General features: G+C 45.4%; 2 protein-coding genes across 2 annotated transcripts; one reads left to right on the forward strand and one right to left on the reverse strand.

The window, feature by feature from the left end:
- Positions 1-236: 236 nt before the first annotated feature.
- On the reverse strand, positions 237-8,006 carry acvr1l (activin A receptor, type 1 like). Its single transcript, XM_040198699.2, has 10 exons — positions 7,787-8,006; positions 6,992-7,072; positions 5,730-5,984; positions 5,416-5,627; positions 5,008-5,107; positions 3,293-3,439; positions 2,396-2,671; positions 2,101-2,298; positions 1,795-1,925; positions 237-1,395 (listed from the first exon to the last, which is right to left on the reverse strand). The coding sequence occupies exons 2-10, from the start codon at positions 7,059-7,061 to the stop codon at positions 1,264-1,266; spliced, it is 1,521 nt and encodes a 506-aa protein (XP_040054633.1). The 5' UTR covers positions 7,062-7,072; positions 7,787-8,006; the 3' UTR covers positions 237-1,263.
- Positions 8,007-8,926: 920 nt separating this feature from the next.
- otomp (otolith matrix protein) lies at positions 8,927-14,212 on the forward strand. The gene is made up of 9 exons (XM_040198700.2): positions 8,927-9,192; positions 9,366-9,502; positions 9,827-9,929; positions 10,139-10,324; positions 10,637-10,811; positions 11,128-11,195; positions 12,227-12,411; positions 12,613-12,784; positions 12,951-14,212. Exons 1-9 carry the CDS (start codon positions 9,102-9,104, stop codon positions 12,959-12,961), a joined length of 1,128 nt encoding a protein of 375 aa, XP_040054634.1. The 5' UTR covers positions 8,927-9,101; the 3' UTR covers positions 12,962-14,212.
- Positions 14,213-21,393: the final 7,181 nt, after the last annotated feature.

Consider the following 21,393-nt stretch of genomic DNA (forward strand, 5'->3'; position numbering starts at 1 on the left):
TAAACAACTTCATTTTGACGTGGTCGTGACTTTCCATATTGTCCTATGAATTTAATATTTCTGGAACTTTTATTATACAACTTTGCTTTTAGAATATTTTTGGAATTGCTACACTGTACCTTTTGAGCAAGGCACCAAACCCCAACTGCTTTGAGCGCCTGACCTTGGCAACACAATTGCATTCCTGTGTGTGCGAGTCTATTTCAGGCCAATGTGATGAACGAGGGAGTCAAAGCTGGCTAATCGCTATGCAACAGTGCGGTTTTATTACATATAAAAAGACAAAGTAATTTTTTTTTAAACACAAACCCAGCAATTGACAAATTCATTTGTAACCACACACAGAGGCCACTTACAAAAAAAAAAAAAGATTCTTGAATATGCCACTTTCCAGGTGAAGATTGGAGTGTTTTCTTGTCATTCAGGAAGCTTGTACAATGTGAGACGAGGAGGCGACTGCTTCTCTCTGCTTGCACAGAAGAGCTGCAGCCTTTTGACAGTTTACCAGGCAGGAGCATCATATTGCAACAAATCTATTGGCAGGTACTTTGTGCATCTTTAGTGTTTTATCCAACAAAAAATGGGAACAATTTTCTACTCTTTTCGATTCCCTCACAGTATTTCTCACGGGCTGCAATGGCGATATGGGTGCAGAGTTCAGTAGAGTTAATTCCTATGTATACAATCCTTTTCACGCAGTATCAGTGTTTGGTATTGGTGGACATTTAATAAATATAAAAAAAATGTAAAAGTTCAAAACATTTGATTCTATTGGCTGTTTTCCTTTAAGTGACCATATCTGTGTGGCTTGTTTGAGTCTTCGTAGCGATACTTATCACGTTCTATTAAAGCTAAATGAGTGAAACACTTGATTGTCTCTGAGCAGAATGCCACAAACACATGCCCAAAAACACCGGCTGGGGAACAAATGTTGAATTCTAAGAGAGCGGTCTTGCATGGGTATTAAAGCATTTGGATACAGTACTACAATATACCATCCAGCTCGGTAACAGTCTACAGTTCACGCCATGTGCGCGTTGGCAACCGGTTACTGTCCCGTGATAAAGGCCGACTCCATTCAGACCGCACAAGTCCAAACAAAACGCCTGTGGGCTTCAAGTAAGAAAGGGATGTCATTGGAAGGCAACCACAGAGAAAGTGAGAGGGCAGGTGGAGGGATGAGGCCGGATGACACTTCAAGTCTTTCATTCACTGGATTCTTCTCTCAGCCTGACGGCAGGCAGCTTCGCCCAAAGGCTCCTCTCAGGACTCCTTGCCCTTCTCCAGGGAGCTGTGAATCTTGTCCAGGGTTTTCTTGATGCGCAGTGCAGTTAGCCTCGCAGAGGGGTTCTGGTACCAACACTCCTTCATCAGTTTCACTAGAGCAGAGAGTGTCTAGGGAGGGAGGCAGTTGTTTTGCACATCATTGACTTGGGTCGATAAAATTGCCATTAGAAATGTCTTAAGACTATCACAACAATTCACACAAAAAAGAATATTACGGAGTAAAGCAATAAGGTACGAGAGGCTGCACTTTATCGTCCAATAATAAAAAATAGTCCCCGTACGTGCGCGTAAACCGCATCGGGTGCCGCAGCATCTCGTTCATTCACATCGCTGATGACGTCCACCTTAATTGTCCGGTTGCGAAAGCTCGCATTGCCCGAAAACCGATCATTTGTGGGATTTCCTGGTCTTATTTCCATAAAAATGCCATTGTACAATGCTTTATAAAAAGAAGCATGCCTTAAATAGATCCAGTGCATCCAGTACGGGTAGTAGATTCATACTTACAGGGTCAGAGAACCAACGATTAGGAATAAAAGGCCTCTGCTGCTCCACACACACCACCTTCCTCATGTCCTCGAAGCTGGGGTCATTTGGCACCTGATCGTAGAACGGCGGCCTGTATTCCTCAACAATACCTGCAACGTTCAACTTAGTTAATGAAGACATTGGGCCGAGTAACTGAATCGATGGGATGAATGAATCTCCTGAGTCCTGACGCTTATCTGAATTATACAATGGTATACAAGCGTACAAAATGAACTGGAATTGTTTATTGCGTAAATTTCCCCAATAAAACACACCGCCGCTCACCATTGCTGTATGTGCGCCTTGCGATCTCCCACAGCACCAACCCGAAGGCCCAGATGTCCACTCTCTTATAGGCGTCGAAGCAGTCCGTCTGGATGCTCTCGTCCAGCACTTCGGGCGCCATGTAACGCTTGGTGCCGACCTTGGGATTGTTGCCCACGTCCAGCAGGTTGTCGGCCTGCGAGTGGGTCACAGCCAGCCCTGTAACAACCAGCCACACGCAGCGTTTTAGTACGACTGCATCCGTCTGCTGATTTAGAACAGATCCTCGTTTCGGACGGACGGACAACAGACTGACCGAGGTCTGCGATGCAGCAGCGCAGTTCTTTTGTCACCAGGATATTTTTGCTCTTCAGGTCGCGGTGCGCGATGGCCGGTTTCCCCTCCGTGCCGAAGATCTCCGTGTGCAAGTGGACCAGGCCGCAGGCTATCGACGCCGCCATCGCCAAGCCCTCGGACGTCTCCACGGCAACTCGTTGCAAGTAGTCATAGAGCGAACCGTTCTCGTGGTAATGGGTGATGAGCCACAGCTGGGTGCTGGAGTTTCGAGAAGTCATGTCGGACGCCATGAAGCCTGGCAGAGGAGAGATAAGAAGTGGAATTAAAAATACAAGGCAGACGACTTGCAGTGGATCTAAATCTAAAGTCGGGAATCTGTTTTGTTCATTCATTATTTAGATTCATTTTCAGAGAGATTGTGCTCCCTGAGGCAGCTCATTGTTTTTTATTACAGAGAATGATTTTGCTGTTGAAGCAGAAACAAATTAAGTTTCAATTGTTTAAATCCGGTTCTGCTTTCTGGACTTTTTGTAATGACAATCATAATGCGTGTGATGCAACCGTTTAGCTTAAATGATCTAAATTCATCTAATTAACTATTTGCTATTCTGCCGGACTGAATTATTACACCAGGTCCTGCATGACTGCATTCAAACAGTAAAGGTTTAAGACATTTGAGTGTTACGTTTAACATTCAAAATGTTAGGATTAAAAACGTTTTACTACAACAAGGTGAGTCAAACAGCTTAATATTAAACAACTAAATATTACACCAGAAGAGCATCAAGTCAAAGATAAATCACAAACATGTTATCTCTGATAAGACGTCATGAATTGGAGACAATGGGGACAATACACTTTTATACATAGACATTATGTGTTTTTCAATCAACCGTTTTGCTTGTTAAACACTCACCCAGTATGTTCTCATGTCTTAGCAGCACAGTATTGTAGATCTCGGTCTCTCTGAACCAGGACTTCTCATCTCTCGAGGAGAAGATCTTTACAGCTACATTCTCACCCTGCCACTGGCCCCTCCACACCTCCCCATACCGCCCTTTGCCTGCAGAAAAGAATCAAGAGACATCCACATGTAGACATCCACACCCTACGTTGTGCGCAACCACATTTTTCCAATTGGAAACCGGTACAAACTGTTCTGTGTAGGGCTGCAACAACGAATCGATAAAATCGATTAAAATCGATTATTAAAAGTGCAACGAATTTCATTATCGTTTCGTTGTGTCGCGCGATTATTACGTCACTCAATGAGTTGCGGAGATGCGCGCGGAGCAAAAATAAAAATAAAGGCGCCGAGCCGACGTAGATGGAAAGAGCGGCCGGCAGTTGTTGTGAGTCACATGACGCAGGGAGAGACGTCTGTTCGACTAGTCGTCTAAGGTGTGCGAGCGTGGGGGGTCCCGGTCCACGTTGTCCCGTTTTCACGTGAGGGACGTAACAAGCCTCCTGTTTACTCGTCATCCAGCTGATCAAGCTAGCGTTAGCTCGCTAATAACAGCAGTAAAGCAGTTAGCAAGACTAAGACACGTTTTTATTTACTCGCCTCTATTGGACCATTCATTTTTCAATGTGTTGACATTTTGTGCTTTGTCCCATATTGGTTATTGTTGACAAATATATTTGTGTGTGTTGTACTTTTTAATGCTGTCATATATGGTAGTCCAGTGCGCTTGCGCATATACTGTGGGTTATACGGTAGTTGATGTTACGCCTGTAAAGGGAGACACATGGTGATCCATTAAATCAACTAAGAAGCCTCTAATGCATTTATTTACAAATGCCATTTTAAATTCATCTCATAGCACTTGGTTGTTTTTTAGCTGTATGCATTTACTTAACCTGCACTACAATGATGGTAATAATTTAATGAATATGCTTTAAGTGAACATGAGGGTGTGTTTGTGAGTGTAGTATAGAGAACTAGTTCTGACGAATTTGGGGTTCTGTTTTAGAATAAAGGGTTGGAAATTAAAGCTTTTTAATGCCGTTTTTGTAAAAATCTGATTCATCGATTAATTTGAAGAAATAATCAACCGATTAATCGATTATCAAAATAATCGTTAGTTGCGGCCCTAGTTCTGTGTGCTACAAAACAGGATCTCAACCCATGTGAGCTAGATACTTTCATTTGAATGCTCAAATAGAAAACAGAAATTGATATTGAGTAAACCATCCATCACCAACCTGAGACAAGTGATACAAAAATGGAAGGACAAAGAAACACATGACTTCTGCTTTGACAGTTGCTGTAAACAAATCCAAGCACAATCCAAATCCAATGACCTCCTGCTATTGTGTCCCTCACATCCTGTGTTTGACATTGCGGTCAGATCTGTATCTTAATACGGGTTACATCCCAGAATAACTAAGCGCAATCATCTATTACACTGATGGAGCCGGCAAACTTCAAGTGAGCGAGCGCAGGACTCCATGACAACAAGATCATAAACTACAATTCGCGTTTGCTCTGAACCATTTAGCTGAAGGTGCTATATGGTCCATACATATTTTCTTTGTTGTGACATACATTTACACCACGGATCTAAATCGATAAACTCGGTTGCTCATACAAAGAGAGCTGGCTGGTGGACTGTGAGAGGCTCAACGTACCGACTAACTCCATCAGGCTGATCTGCCTGGCCACAGTTCTCTGGACTAGAAAAGGAAGTCCGGAACCACTGCCTGATGTACACGACTGGTCCAACAGCTCCTTGAGACAGACACCAGATTAGATGCTTATAACATAATCATCAGAAACGACACACACATCACCTGAAGCTGCAAGGCTATTGGAATTCAGCATTAAGATCTGATAAATGGGCTTTTAAATAAAAAAATGTCCTTTGGATTCAGAGATTAGCCGTTATGTCCCCTTTGTCTTTATTAACAAATTGTTCAGCGGTACAGACATTTCGGTAATAGAGGAGTACACACTGTACACACTGTTAAAGCCGGGTGGGAGGAACACGTGTTCTCCGTGTCGTGAATCTCTTCACCCAGAACCTCTCTCCCACTTACCGCTAAAGTGCTGTCTCCCACGTTGGAGGTGATGAGGCCGTCGACGGCCCCCTGCTCCGTGTCAAACTCCTGCAGCCTCTGCAGGCGGCCGCGGTGGAGCCTCCTGCAGGCCAGAACCGACACCGCAGACAGCAGAGCCAGAACCACCACCGGGCCGAGGACAAAGAGAGCCACGGTCTCCACGCGGTACCGAACGGGCTCGCCTTCCGGGGCTGTGGATGAAAAGGGGAAAAATTAATAGCGAGACCTTTTTTGGACTAATTATTTAACAGAGAATAATTCACCACGATTAAATTAACGCCGTCACGCCAAACCTGTCGGAAGCAGCGACATCAGCGAACTCCTGGTGGTGTTGCCGTTGCACATCTCCTGGGAGCAGCAAAAAATGGCCTGGTGGAAAGATGGAGCCGTGGAGCAATGCAAACGGATTTTGTCCAGCCCCTCCAGGCAGCCGTGCTCGAACACCACCCCACTGCTGCTGACCTTCACGGAGGAGAAGCACCGAGTCCCCTGGCACTTTGTGGCCCGCAGGGACTGAGGGGTCTCGCAAAGACACTCCAACTTCCCATCTGTGGATGAGACGATAAACAGTTCAGCAGACACTCGTGTTGCATTGCTTGGAAACACAAAGCTGTTCACTTATTTAAGGCAGCAAGCCAACAGAAAGACACTCCTATCGAACGGAGACAGATGTAGTACTTCTAGTCACCCTCAAGTAGTTGTCACTGGGAAGGGGGGGGGGGGGACTTATATTTTTGAAAAGTAAAAATGTAGTAGCTATAAATATGCAACATTAGTGACTAACAGACAAAAATGACCTCTCTCGCTAACTGGCCTATTTACATGAAGTGGAAACTGAAATTTTATTTAATATGCATATATCCTTTAGAAATTAATAAATAAAAAAGGAACAAAGAAAATCCTCCATTTTCTACTTTGTACGCCAGCCAAGATTCATTTACATTATTAAACTGCACTTTTCCTTCAGAACTTCAGCCCTTTGGGGAGTCGTCACCGTATGAACAAATGGAACAAAGCTTAAGAATACTGGAGTGTGCCGAGATGTAGCAAATTTGTCACCTAAATCTACAATTTTACTGAGAAAAGATAGTCGACTCAGCGAACGTGTTATTTGGCGCCGATGTAACGGATCTAGCCAATGTCAGCTGGAGAGAAAAACAATTATATTTGTCCAAAGTAACTTAAGTTACAATCGAGATACAATCAATCAAAATTATTAGAGAGAGAAATTAGCTGAACAAATACTGCAAGAGGTTAGTATTTAAGCATTAGTTCAAGCTGTGTAATAAAAAACAAAACAATGCTTAAATTGTTGTACTACTTGTGACACGTGTTGTGATGCAAGTATTCTTGTGCCGCAGTGTAAATGTGCGTATGGTTTAATAATTTCATTCAAGCGCAACTAAACCCACGTTCAGCTCTGAACTCTATTCATTGCGACACTAAAGGTGGGGAATGTCAGCCCCTTTTTCAAAACAGATCCCACTAAAAATCAATCACATTACAGACAGAAAACAGTAAGACTTGACGTTTAAATGCAACAGCCGGACAGTACCAGAGCCCTCGGCGGATGTCTGCAGGCCCTGCAGAGACAGCAGCAGGAGGACGAGGACACAAGGACCCATGTTTCAGTGCACTGAGGGAGAGGAAAGGGAAGAGGAGACTTCCGATGAGTGCTCCCATGCAAGGATAATTACATTTACCCCCCTCGGTGTTCTCTGATTGTCCCCGAAAAGGCTTGAGAAAGAAAAGGGATAAAACTACTAATGTAATGGCTACATGCCAGCCGTCATGTTTGTCTTTGACTTTGTCAAAGCTTTATTTAAAACATTTGACCGATTGCAGGGGGAAAACACTCACATTTTAGAGACAACCACTGATAACATAGTTGGACTGTTCACTTAGAAAGTTTATATTAAAAAGGTCTTTACTATGACCAAATATATTCATAACAGCTAAGAAAACATAACACAGCAGGAGTAGCGATAGTTACTTTGCAGATCAATAACTCGCATCAGAATGCAAACACCGCTAAAAGCTAACTTAACACCTTTCATGTCAATGTCACAGCCTACGGTGCCATAAAGTTCACCACCGAGCTAAGCTATCTGCAATACCCCCCTGGCAAACCTAACGGGGGGGGGGGGGGGGGGGGGGGGGGTCGTTTGCTGCAGCTAACAGGCCACTAACGAGCGGTTTTATTGTCCGTCCACAGGCGCCAGTCAGACGGACGTCTGCCCGGTGCTGCTGCCGTTAGCCCGCGAGCTAACGTTAAGCTAGTTTACCAGGCACACGGCTCTACCGGGCGAGAACCATCAGAACAAAGAGATATAAAACAATATCAGCCTACCTTGCACGTACACAATGACGCCTCTAACTCATTATGGGATTTTTGTCTCTCTCGATATCGGGGTTAAATGATCGTAGCGGCGTTGTTTGCGATTTAAGCAGCAACAAACAGGATAACAACCCAGCCCACCCACTGGCTGGCTGTCTGTCTTCCCGTCCGGCTACGCATGACGTCACCACAACATTATCCTCGAGGTGCATTGTGGGTCAGCAGAGTCTTCCTACAGGTTGTTGACCAAAATAACCGTAATAGTGATATATTTATCTGCGAAAAATGACCTCAATGTGACAATTCTTTGTGAAGGAAACAAGTCGATCACTTAAAGACTCTTTTAAATTTACATTTTAAATTTTAAAATTATAATCTCGTTTTTCTGTCCACTTTGTGTTCTTACTGAAATGGGATTTTTTTTCTTTTGATTACTGAATTTCCGTTTTGTTACTTTTATTTGACAACGAGTGGAATTACTTAACATCACGGTTGCTGACACTTGCTGGTATACCTGAATTAAAGGTTATCACAGGGAAGTTCGGGCTAAATTTGGATCAAGGCACAATTTGTCATGAATCATAAATAATAACATCTGGCAATATGATCCGCTGCTTGTTTGTTGTTAGGGCAAAATGACTCACATCTCACATTACATGTTTTGACACTGTCTGATTGTAGTTAGCAATGTACAGCAGTTGGCTCTGTGGCTCTTGGGAAAATGTATGTCTTTGAGGGTGTCCAAAAAGAGAAAAAGGGACAATTGTATGCGGTAGATACATTTTCCCTCACGGGTCCCGTGTCTGCGAACAATAGCCAGTCCTGTTTTGTTATATCCTACCTGGGGCTCCACTACCCGGTGAACCAGAGCAAGACCCAGCCGGTGTCTTTTCTCCAACGGCACGGCACCAATACAGAGACACATTGTCCAGAGCTTTTTTAATTAAAGACATGGGTCAGGACTCCGCGCCAGGTGACACGAAGTGCTCCAAGTCTATACGTAAGTCTACTGCTGTCCTCTCCACTGGATAATTCCCAGTGGATAATTGGAGGTGAAATGCAATACTACTACCATGAGATGCAGGAAGGATTATCCACTGGAACTTCACCTCAAGAGGAGGAGATTGTGGAATAATACAACGTTTTCTTCTTTCCACATCCAGCTCTCTGCTTCCCTCTCCCACCTCTTAACCCCTCTCCTCCTCTTCCCCTCGTTCTCTCTCATAAGCAGGTTACAAGACATTTTATTCTTCAATGAACTCCACCTGCTCCTCATCTCTGTTGTATTAGAGCGATATTTTGGAGCAGGAATCCCACCAGAACCACCATGGAGCGCACAGAGGGAAGACTGGCTGTAGCTTTCCTCCTCCTTCTGCCCCTTCTGTCTGTCAGCGGTGTCCACAATGGAAAGACTACAGGTACATCCCAGATTTATTTAAACCGACTTGTTATTAATTCTTCTTTGGTGTGTTTGAGTGATGTTTTACGTGTCTTAGAGGGTGAAGTTCGGGGTGCAGTAATGACACATTTGCAAACCTATCCCAGCATTCATTATTTTAACTTAATTTGAAACTCTTCCCCACCGCTGCAGTTTCCTGGTGTGTGTTGTCTGACGCTGAAGAGCAGAAGTGTCTGGATTTGGCCGGGAACGCCACAGCTATGAACGTTAGAGGAACTTTACTGTGCGTCCGTGGACTGAACACCAGGGACTGCATGAATAAAATTAAGGTACCTGACGAGCAAAGGATGGGAAAGTGGACTGCCCAGTTTGCATTACATAATATGACTCTTTTAACCTCCATTAATTGCTAAAATAAAATGTTTTTGTTAGCAGGGGTGTAATAAACAGAAATCTTTCATCTTGTCATCAGCAGTTCTTCTGGGGGATTTATTGGTACACCATGTCAATGTTTTTTTGATACAAAATTTTAAAATTCGGCCCAAACAACATAAGATTGTTTTGTGAATCGTCCACGTGTGTTGCCTCGCCATATCTGGCACTTTGTATTAAGGCAGATTAGAAATTGACTAAATAAATTGTATCTTTGTCAGAACGGGACAGCGGATGCAGCCTCCATGTTTGCCGATGACATCTACGCCGCCGGCCTCTGCCACGGCCTGGAGCTGGCTGCAGGAGAGTCCCACAACGGAGTTGGTAAGTCACAGGTTTCAGCTTCAGCAGCTTAACTCATGTAAGTATCTGAAGACAACGTCACCATTATAAGTAAACAAGTATTTACGCAACATATTCAGATGTGGGTACAGAATAATGTGTGTCTTGTTCATTTATTAGGCCTTCTGTATTGCTTTCTTCCCCCTCAAGCATCGGTGACTTGATAAACGATTCCCACATGCTCTGTTCAGATGGTCTCAGCTACTACGTGGTGGCGATGGCGCGCCGTTCCTCCTCAGACCTGTCCCTGCTGGAGATGCATGAGCGCAGCTCCTGTCACCCCGGCATGCGCACCACAGTGGGGTGGACCGTCCCTGTCGGCTACCTGGTCAACACGTCCCAGATCAGAGTTGGGGAGCAGTGCAACTTCCCCAGAGGTGAGACGAAGCGCGCGGCTGATGTGTCGAAGCCACTTGAGGAGTTCAGTGGTAAGAAGGAGGAAACCGTGAAGTGAAACGAAGAGTAAAGGGCTGATGAGCGAGAGTCAATCAGAGAGCGTAAGTGTGAGAGTGTGACAGTGGACTGAAAGAAGAGCTCCTCAGAAAAGGGGGGCCGGCAATATTTAAATGCCGAATAAGTTAGTGGCTTATTTCAGAATTCACCTTTAAATCAAAAAGGAATTCACCTTCCTCCGACACCTCCTGTTCATCCTCCTAACGCGCTCTTTCTTCGTTTTGTTTTTGCACCAGCCGTCGGCAACTTCTTTGGTTACAGCTGCGTGCCGGGCGTGAAGGACGTCCAGCACGACCCGAGAGGCAACAACCCCAAGAACCTGTGCGAGGCCTGTATAGGAGACGAGGACGACAGACACATTTGTGCCAACAACCACAGAGAGCGGCACTACGGGGAAGCAGGAGCCCTGAGGTACGTCACCGAAATATGCCATAGAAGGAGTATTTAAAACCTCTTTGTCTCCTTAAATGAAAAAGAATAGTGATGATGGTAACAAATACAGTGATGATTAATGAATCTGATGATTCTTTAAAACCGACCACAAACAGAACATTCACATTTTCACATATACGAGTTTTTAAGTGCGTTTAACAGAGCGAATATATATATGGTCTCCAGAGTCATGCTGTTACAAAAGCACATTCCCAAGTGTACGAATTTCCACTTTCGTCATCTATTTACAAATTAAACGTGTGGGGTTATTCATGTTTTTGTGTTTTTCTCCCAGGTGTGTGGCAGAGAACCTCGGTGACGTGGCATTTGTCAAACACACAACAATCTTTGACAATCTGGACGGTGAGTTTTCAAATGCATTTTTTTAAACCACCACACGAGGTTGAAATGATTGAAATGGCGCGTGACGTGTGCGAGTACTTATCCGTGTCAAGACACAGGGTGTCAGTGTTTCACAATGTTTCTCTTAAGACCTGAAATGAATCCCGGACGCAAACACAGATCATATGTGTCATTGAGACTGAGATAGACAAGGAGACAGGTGGATAGCAATGAGCATTAAAGAGGATACGAGCGAGAAACAGATATAAAATGGATGTTTGTGGTTCAGACAATGTTTGTCCAGCAAAGAAGTCCTCGTTGGCTGCATCTGCTTCTCCGCTCGGGGCATCGTCCCAGATTAATGGCGATCGTTCTCAGACACAGATCCTGCTGGTGCGGCCGAGAAGGAGCAGTTTGACACCAGCTCCACAGTGTCACAGTGTGGCTGACTGATGAAGCGAGCTTTTTCATATGGTCGACTAGCGTCCGAGCTCGTAACAATTAACGGAGGCCAAGAAAACACAGGGCGGATCTGTGCAGTTGCCAAGGGGGAGAGAGAGAGTAGCTTCACGGACGTCAACCTTTTGTCTTCATTTTGTTTGGCTAAATGTTTTCTTTGTGTGGTTTAAAGGTTATTAGGTTGCCAAATCTCTCAGCATTCCAAAAAGTCTCGTTGGACTGTAAATTCCCCCCATTTTGAGCCACTAATAATGGCCAACCTTAAAGGTTGAAGCATCTTGACTCCCACCTGAACAGATCATTTTAATATAATAACCGAAACATTGGAAGCTAATTACATAAAGGTCTGTGGTTTATGTTGGTGCAAATTAACATGCTGTGTAAGCCATTCTTCACACTTGGTTTTGAAGAGAGCTAAATAAGACGCCCCCCTCAAACTTCTTCCCACAGCCGCCACATTATAGTAATAATAAAGCCCAGAAGACACTGGTTTGGCATGTGGACAAATCGAAAGCTCGACAGGCCTAAAAACATCGAGGGACAAGGTGTCAATCTGCTATTAAAACCCGCCTCTACCCGTCTTACCCGCCCAGGTAAGAACCAGGAGTCCTGGGCCCTGGATCTGGAGCTGGAGGACCTGAAGCTGCTGTGCCCCGACGGAACCGAGGCCAACCTGGACGAGTTTGGCCGATGCCACCTGGCAGCCGTGCCGGCTAACGCCGTGGTGGTGCGCATGGAGGACAAGTGTCGCGTCTGGAAGTACCTGGAGCGTTTACAGGTGGGTGCGAAGCATGAGCGCCATCGCCGGTGTGTCAGTTGTGTGGTCATGTCTGTGTTATTGATCAGCACGTCTCAGAGTGCAAGTATCTGCTAAGCTGTCGTCCTTCTTCCTTGTTCTTGTGTGTGGGAGACGCCAGCGTGACAGCATCCACGCATAACCTCATGCATTAAGTCCTGTCACACACTCTCATTCCTGCAGAATGCGTTTGCCAACTCCACCGAAGGCTTCCGCCTGTTCAGCTCAGCAGGCTATGGTGAAGCCGATCTGCTCTTTAATGACGCCACGCACCACCTGCAGAGGGTTCTGGGTAGCTACGCCTCCTGGCTGGGCCCCACATACACCACCATGCTGCAGGCCTTCGAGTGTGAGGGTAAGAGTGATGCTGTTCTTTTGCTTGTGTAAAATTATGTTGATGTGGATTGGTCACTGAAGAAGAGTGGCCGAGGGGCTGGTGGTTTTTTTTACTTGTGTGTGTGTGTGCGTGTGTGTGTTTGTCCACTGCAGCTGTTCTCATTATTGCGCTTCCCCACCTACAGGCTTCTGCTGATGGAGCCGGAGGATAACATCCAACATATCAGCTTCCAACCCATCCCTCCGTCTCCGTTCTGCCTTCCCTCGCCGCCATCTGCGCCCCGCTGCTCGCCATCTTTCCTCATCTTTGCTTTGTTCTGGTGTTCGTGTCTTCCCCGCATTTCACCACCCGTTCTCCGATGTCATGTCGTTGTCCTCCTTCAACTTGGTGCTCCCCTCTAGCGTGCTGGCTTGCAGGGTAATCAGCTAGGAAATACGACAAATAAAATAGATTTTAAGACAACATTGGGAAGAAAATGGTGGGAAATAGAAAAAAGATAGAAAAAATAATTTGAGTTGACACGTTAAAGTTCATGGTTTCCACAGATTGTGTGTCTTAAAAAGATGCAGACTTTAATGGAAATACCACATAAATAGGAAACATCTGTTCCAATATTGATTTATTTATACAAAAAATAGTCCCATTAAATGTTCCAATACTGTATGTTTAACAAGAAACAGTGTTTTGTTGCATTAAGCTAAGCATCAGTGCCATCCATTCAACCCAAACCCTCTTCCCACAGGGTCCGTCTCTGGCACTGAACAACCCGGTGCTATTAACTCTGAGCTTAGACGTCTCAGTTACTGTGTGTGTATTAGTGTGTGAGTGAGTATAGACTTTTTTTTCCCCACAGCCATTATTGCCCTATAATCGGCATGCTGGCGTATCACACTGAGAAAAAATGTGTGTGTGTGTGTGTGTGTGTGTGTGTGTGTGTGTGTGTGTGTGTGTGCATGTGACTGTGTGTTTATGTGCCTTATTGTGTTGGTGGGCTTGTAGCGCTGTTCTTCGGATCACTGCTTTCTCACGTCCGGTATGGTGGACTGTGCGATGCCAGCTCACAGTGTGTTGTTACACTATACCGTCAGGAGAAACTGGAATAGGGTTTGGGCTAACTAGGGTGCCCCCCCCGAGTGAGTTCATTTGGTCTAAAAGCTTTGATAGTTTTCTCGTCTGTGATATTTGCAGCCACCAAAACACCCAGTCTGTACTCTTCATGTCTTCTTGTGTGTCCTGCTTCTACGCCTTAAGGAACAGGTGGACGTCCGCTGCGTTTTTCTCATCATTTATACTTTGCTCATAATAGCGAGACCTTGACAACTAATTACTCATCGGAGGATGGTTTTAGAGGAAGAAATTAGTCAGTGAACTGTGTGATTTTATCAAAGAATAAAGAGAGTATTGCTGAATTAATAAACTTTAAAGAAATGGTGATTCTCAAAAAAATTCATTTAATTTTTTGATATGTTTAAGGAAGTGCAATTAAAGAATCAAAGTTAAGCCTCACTTGACCCACATCACCACGTACTGTGAAATGTATACGGAGCGTAATTCTGGGCTTCAATCCTCGTCTCCATCTTTATTATTCGTTTTAAGTTCTGCACCACAGAGCTCAGCAATAAACCGAAAAACCAGAACAAAGTTCTCCCTGTCAAAATGTTTTTTTTTACCTCATCAAAAACCCAACCAGAATAACAACAGATACAAATGCAGGATGTATTCCTTCTCTTTGAAATGAAATACTGTCACATTTCATAAATGTACGGGTTACATTTTTGCTTCGGCAAAAAAAAAAACTGTGAATGTGCAAGATGAAATGTGTCACATTTCTGGAGGGAAGCAATGATTTGCACCTCGTCAAGGGTAAAGGCACGACTGTGGCGCGGCTGATTCACTTCTGGTTTGTAGGTGCTGTTTCTACTGATGTCCTACGTGCTTCAAATCACAGCTTGAACGTTTTGCAAACCTTCCTTTTTTCACCCAATTAAATGAACAACTATAAAAAAAAATATCTCTTGTGTTTGCTATTTGACCAATTATCCCGAGACAGCTTCATGATACCTGAGTGAGAATGAATGATGATCGATCCCATCTCTCTTGGTACATCCATCACTGCCTCCTCTCAGTCTCTCTGCCTCTTGCACACGTCCCATCAGCACCAGGCTGCTTGCTCCGTCTCGGCCAGAGCCACACAAAGGCCTGCATTCAGGAGGAGAACCAGGTGTTCGCTCAGGTGTAGAGGAGCAGCCGCCAGGTAGACATGTGAATCGGGGACACAAAACCGTCATAGGTGGTCCCCGCGCAGAGACAGACACCAAATGCCCCTGCTGGCGATGCTTCAGCGGATTTACAACACTCCCCATAGGAAGTCTGTGTCTGTGATGGACGAGGACCATTTAGCTGCGAGCAGATACTGTAGATTAAACTGCATTGCAGCAGAGCGCTGCGATCGCTCTCAATCCTCAGCGCTCTCGCTGACCATTTGGCAGTAATGCCCTAATAAAAAGCAGTAATGGGACCTGAATGCAGCGCCTTCAACCCCGAGATGTGGGGCTTGAGAGTGTAATAGTGCTAATTGGCTAATTTAGTATTGTAGCACTTTATAAACTGCATCTTGAATCTGACAGTTGCATATTGAGATGTTACACCACCTATTACTCTCAAATTAAATATAATTCTTTTTCTTAGATGAAACAAACTGTATTTAAAGTAAAGCTAAAAGGAACAAGCTGAAAAAGATTACAACCTGTGAAAGGTCATTTTTAAATAGCACAGGTTGTAATGCTGCAAACCATTTAATGCATTAATAGTATATGACACTTAATGCATTAATAGTATATGACACTTCTTATTAGCAACCTTTATTTGTAATGTGGGCATTTTGATATTGTAGTTAGTAAACACTTAATTTAACATTAAAAACATTAATTTGTTGCGATAACCTTTGGGTAACCCACTTTGCCTTAAACCTCAGTACTAGTAGTCTTTCACACCTTGTGGCCAATGTGTCCGTCTGCGGTGAGAACACCGTGCAGAAGTGTCATTTTACTTGTTTCAGGGCGTCTTTATCTCCCCGGGAACGGGTGAGACGGCACAAGACAAGAGACAATTTGACCAAAGGTTGCGAGGCGCGAGCGGCAGAGAGGAGAAGGGACGACAGTGATGGAGGGAGTTATGAGGGGAGAGTGACAGGTAATCCATCAAATGTGTTACTGTCATTATTCAATTACCACCCATCCTTAGCACTCGCGATAACTCCAACACACACACACACACACACACACACACACACACACAAGCACACACACACACACACACACACACACACACACACACACGCACACATACGCAAGCAGTGGGAAGTTGCATTGAAGAAACAGATCCTCTAACAAAGGTGGGTGTGTACTGTGTGGGTGGCAAGGTGAGTCGTGACACAGGGCCTGGCGCTGGTTCTCTATATGCTTTTAGTGCAGCAGACCCTTAAATCCCCCCCACACTCCCCTCCTCGCATCCTCCACCTTTTTCTCCCCCACATCTCTCTTCCCCTATCGCTTCTTGCTCCCACTCCTTCTTCCTCCATCTCTAATTCCCCTCCATGTCCCCGTTCCCCTCCTCCTCCTCCTCGTCTCTCCCCTCTCCACAGTTCATGTCGTCTCCTGAGTGGGTAGCCGATAAGGAACATGGAGTATGATTAGACGGCGGTGACACCGGGCTTATCGCTCTGCTCCCACAGCGCTCCCCAGATCACTTGCACAATAAAAGTAAAAAGCAAAGCAGAACAAACACACACACACACACACACACACAAAGCGAGGCTCACGAGGCTTGATTTAATATGTATGTTTTTGCACCGCGCATGCTGCCTCCATAATGACACACAAGGTTGGAGAAAAAAAAACGACCTGCCAGCCGGAAGGCGGTTCTTGTGGAGCGGCGGGAGGAGGAGGATGTTCATGCATCACACCGCGCAGGTGACGGCGAGGGTGACACGAGGGGTGAGGGCTCAGGGGTGTGAGAGAGGTTTGGGTGACATTCACTAGGTGGCACTGTCTCCTCGCTCCCACCTCCATCCGTTCTGATGGGTCTGCTGTGACGCCACAGGGGGATCCATAGCACACTTACTGAGACCCCCCCATCATCCCCCCTTCTCATCTGGGGGTGGGGTGGGGGGTTCTGCATCCTCCGCCTACCTCCTCTTTTGTCATTTCTACTCCTCCTATCTACCCATCTTCTCCTTATATTCTTCCTTTTCTTTTCTGCAACCGTCCACTAACAATTTCCCTCTTTCTGTCCATTTCTCTACTTAATCTACTTAATTCCTCCCTCCTCTTTCATTTATTCCCTTCCTGTTGTCTCCTCTTTACATTTTCTCATTTCCTCATGTCCCCCTTTTGCCACCTCAGAATGTATTGCTTTTTATCCTCTTCCTCTTTTCCTTTACTTATCTCTGTAATATCTGATCCTCCTCTCATCTTTAAACCATGTATCCTTCCTCCTCCTTCTCTTTTACCTCCTCCTTCTCTTCTAAACTCTCATCTCCTCTTTTTGTAATTTCCTCTCCTTGCCTCTTTTTATCATTTCCCCTGCTCCCTTTCTCCTTGGGTCTCCTCTCCTATTCTCACTCATTTCCCTTTTTCTCCTCATCTCCTCCATTTTTTCTTGTTGCCATTCTCCTCGGCCGTTTATCCGTCTAGTAGTTTTTTCTTTTTCAAATTTCCTCCCCTTTTCTTTTCTCCCCTCCTTTCTCCTCTACCACTCTCTGGACCATCTCATCTTATTTTCCCCACATACCTACTCCTTTTTTCCCCTCCTTTTCCCTCTGTCCTTCCCTCATATTTGGCTTCCCCTCCCCTCTTATCTCCTCCTCCCCTCCACGGGACAGTGGCTCTGCAATGTTGTTAGGACACGCTCTCATTAATAACCTACACTCTGAGAGTCTTTGCTGGTGAAGCGTGAATCCATCGTATACGTTTGGGGACGAATAGAGGGTGTTTCACGTTGCGTGTGTGTGTGTGTGTGTGCGAGAAGACGGACATGGGTGCCATGTAGAAAAAGCATGTGTTTCCTCACGTGGTTTAATGGAGTCGGATCAGCTCGCAGGCTGCAGCACCGACGTGTTCTATGTGTGTGTGTGTGTGTTCTATGTGTGTGTGCGCTGTAGGCACACAGATCAGTACCAGACGTCCTTGAGTCTGACCCTGGTAGGGAACCTTGCCTTTGGGCATCCCACGGCCCACTGCTCATTACTGCCGTAATCGCGCAGACACTCACACGCACACACACACACACACACACACACACACACTTGTGTTCACCTGCTCACACACACAAGCACCCTGCACCACACACGCCGCCACAAAGGCGTCGCCTCGCATGCTAACCCTCACACCCAGTTGCAGGTGCGAGCGGCTGCAGTCCCCGAGGTGTGTGTTTGTGTGTGATTATCTGTGTACATTATCTCATAAGGTCTCGGTGAAAGGGTCAATTTGTCTGCAGCTCCTGTTGACCCTCATTAGGAAAAAGGGTTATTTTAAGTGTCACACACAAACACCGAGGGTTAAGGTAATGGCTGCAGTCAGGTGGTGTTATTAGTAGGAAGGGGGGAGTCAAAGGAAGTTAGAAAGTGAGTGTAAGTCAGAGGGATGTGTGCGGGTGTGCAGTATGCGTGCGTTAGATTTATGCTCCGGGCCCCACCTCTATCTGTTCCATGTGCTCCATAACGAGCCGACAGGTGTACGAGCCAGCAGGCTGTACGCTGACTGATGCAGTGACAATGCTCATGCTCACACACACACACACACACACACACACACACACACACACACACACACACACACACGGGTAATGTATTGTGCAATATTGTCCAACCTCAGCAGGACACTCGGCAGAGGCAGGAACAGAAAGGAGGGCGCAGGATAAATAGTCTAGTTAGTCCGCAGAGTGTTTGAGACCATTAAGAGCTCGGCCATTCATCAGTACAGCACACACAACACAACACAACACACACACACACACACACACACACACACACACACACACACACACACACACACACACATACACACTAATATTGATTAGACAAGTTGGAATTGTCTGAGTGGCGAGGCAGTGAATACTCGCAAAACAACGCACAAATTCCCCAAATTCTCATCTCCCCTTCCCTCTCCCACTTCCTCTCCCCCTCTGTCTCTGTCTCTCTCTCTCTTTATCTCTCTCAACATTTTCTGTCTCTCTTCATTTTCAATCACATAACCATCCTTTTATAAGCGTGACTATTTGCTCATTAAAACTCTTCAAACTCCCTCCCACGCTCCCACAGCTCCCCACCCGTCTCCCTCCCTCTCATAAACGGAGATGAGTCCACTGCTACGGAGCTGCAAATATACAGGGAGGTAAAACAAATGAGAGCCTGGAAGGATGAGTAAACAAGAAAAGATGGGTGAAAATAGGTGGCTTGTCATTGAATAAGTAGAGAAATTTAGGAGGGAGCAGGGAAGATTCCTACAAATAGGAAGACTGGTCAGATGGGGAAAGGACAAACAGTCGGGAATAGTATGTTGGGATGAGCAATACGAAGGGAACAAAAACAGAAGGGATGGGAAGGAGAAATTGGTGGTGTTGAAGAGGAGCAAAAATATTAAAGTCAAGGACAAACAGGGGAGAAAATTAGCTTGAAAAATGGAGAGGAAAAGAAGAAACAGGGAAAATGAGGAAAAACGAGGAGGACAGGATGATGAATAGCAGGGTGATGGGGTTGAGGGAGAAGACAACAAGAAATTATGTAGCAAAACGAGGCATTTAAACTTGGTGATTAGCAAATAGGATGAACTGGGAGGTAAAGGAGAGGAGGCAAGGACATCATAGGAGGGAGGAAACAGCGAGGGAGGAAGGAGAGGAGCGAGTTCTCCTGCTCCCAGTAATTACCAAATATGCAGTCGCTTGTTATCACTGTTTAGTATTAATCTTCGGCCTAACAGTCTTTTTCATCACCAAAATGATGCTGGTTATTACCTCTTCATCACCAGGAATATCATGATGGATGTGTTCCAATCAACCCCGGCATTAATACCATCAGCGTGGGCATTAGCACAATCAGTCAGCACGCCGCTGATAATAACTCATGATTGTTGTGGTTTAGTCTCAACGCCCCGGACAGCTGGAGCTGCATTTAAGGACCATTAGTTACAAAGAGATGAGATGTGAGGGAGGGAGGATAGTAGAGGAAAGGAGACGAGGAGCTCGAGAAGGAAGCAGTTCAGGAGGAAGTAATGGAAAAAGGGAAGCGGGGAAGGAAGAAAGGGGATAATGAAGAGGGTGGTGGTGACAGGTGGTAAATACAAATTAAAGCTGCAATCAAAAGTATGTTTGGATTCAATGTCTGCTTTTAGTTTGTTGATATGAGCAGGTGGGAAAATACAGCTTGTCTTTCAATAGAAAATGAACAGTGGTGAACTTCCTTTTTAACAGTGCTCAGTAATCTCCCCGAGCTGTTTGTCTGGGTTGACATCTGGTGACAGTGACGTTCATAGCAAGTGATTCTCTTCATTGTTATGCTCATCAAACCGCTGAGTGACCCCTTGTCCCCTAAATGTCCCCCCGCCCATTTAATTTAATCATGATTTTCCCTTAATTTGTTAGCCATCTGTACATCTCAGAGTCAGCATTTACTCCTGCAGCACAGGCGTAGTAGAACAAAATGAATCAAGGACATACTAATGTGCATATTCAGCTATTTCCTTATGTGTTTTACATCGATATGACGACCAGTAAAGGTAATTATAGCAAATGCTGTACTTGAATTACAAAAAATGTAATTCAATTGGTTTCGAGTCCACTGTATTGCCTATAATTTCCAGGAAGGCAGATTATTAAAACTGCTAAAATATGAACTATTTGTGCTTACAAGCCCCGGCACACAGCTGTCATCCACCATTGAGGACATAAAGGCAGATTGCAGGAATACAAATAAGGGAACTTTGGTCTATAAGAAAGAAAAGCAATCACTGCCCATCTGTACGTCTATACACTGGAACGTGTGTGCGTGGACGTGGAAGAATAATACTGTAGCTCAGCAGGAACAAAGCCTCCCTGCAAAGTACACCCAAAAACTTTTTCTCTTCCCTACAGCTTCCAAGCCCCCTGCTGTGAGATACGACAACTAACAAGCTCCCGTCCTTCCGCTCAGCGGTGACACGGGAGAGCTGTAACGCTGCACGTGCGAAATGGGGCAGAACAAACAACACAAGTTAGAAGCTATCTCACACATCTGGCATTAATAATGTATCAGACCGCATCACCAAAGGACCTGATCAGTGTGGCTCACGCACACTCGCCAACCTCTTTTACGCAGTAAGTGGAGCACTCCTTATGAATATTACACACTTCTCTGTGTTAAAAGCTTTCCATCTGCGTGACATCGCCGGCGAGCCGCAGCGCAGCTGTCAAACCGGTGTTGGAGAGTGAGGGAGAGGGTGTGGAGGTGCAGAGGGTAACGGCGGATGAGTGTTTGTATGAGACGGCGGAGGGGTGGGGGGTGTTTTCTGGACGTATTTCGTCATCATCGCACAGCTGCGAGGGACCGGGACGACCAGAGAGCGCTTCAGGGGGAGAAACGGGGGAGCCATCTC

Source organism: Gasterosteus aculeatus, chromosome 15 (assembly GCF_964276395.1).
Source record: "Gasterosteus aculeatus chromosome 15, fGasAcu3.hap1.1, whole genome shotgun sequence".
NCBI classification, from domain to species: domain Eukaryota; kingdom Metazoa; phylum Chordata; class Actinopteri; order Perciformes; family Gasterosteidae; genus Gasterosteus; species Gasterosteus aculeatus.

Coding starts and splice junctions, on each gene's coding strand:
- acvr1l (XM_040198699.2), bottom strand. CDS start 7,061: ATGGGTCCTTGTGTCCTCGTCCTCCTGCTGCTGTCTCTGCAGGGCCTG. Junction 3,440..5,007: donor CAGCCTGATGGAGTTAGTCG/GTACGTTGAGCC, acceptor TCTTTTCTGCAG/GCAAAGGGCGGTATGGGGAG. Junction 1,926..2,100: donor AAGGCGCACATACAGCAATG/GTGAGCGGCGGT, acceptor TGAACGTTGCAG/GTATTGTTGAGGAATACAGG.
- otomp (XM_040198700.2), top strand. CDS start 9,102: ATGGAGCGCACAGAGGGAAGACTGGCTGTAGCTTTCCTCCTCCTTCTG. Junction 10,812..11,127: donor GGGGAAGCAGGAGCCCTGAG/GTACGTCACCGA, acceptor TTTTTCTCCCAG/GTGTGTGGCAGAGAACCTCG. Junction 11,196..12,226: donor AATCTTTGACAATCTGGACG/GTGAGTTTTCAA, acceptor TTACCCGCCCAG/GTAAGAACCAGGAGTCCTGG.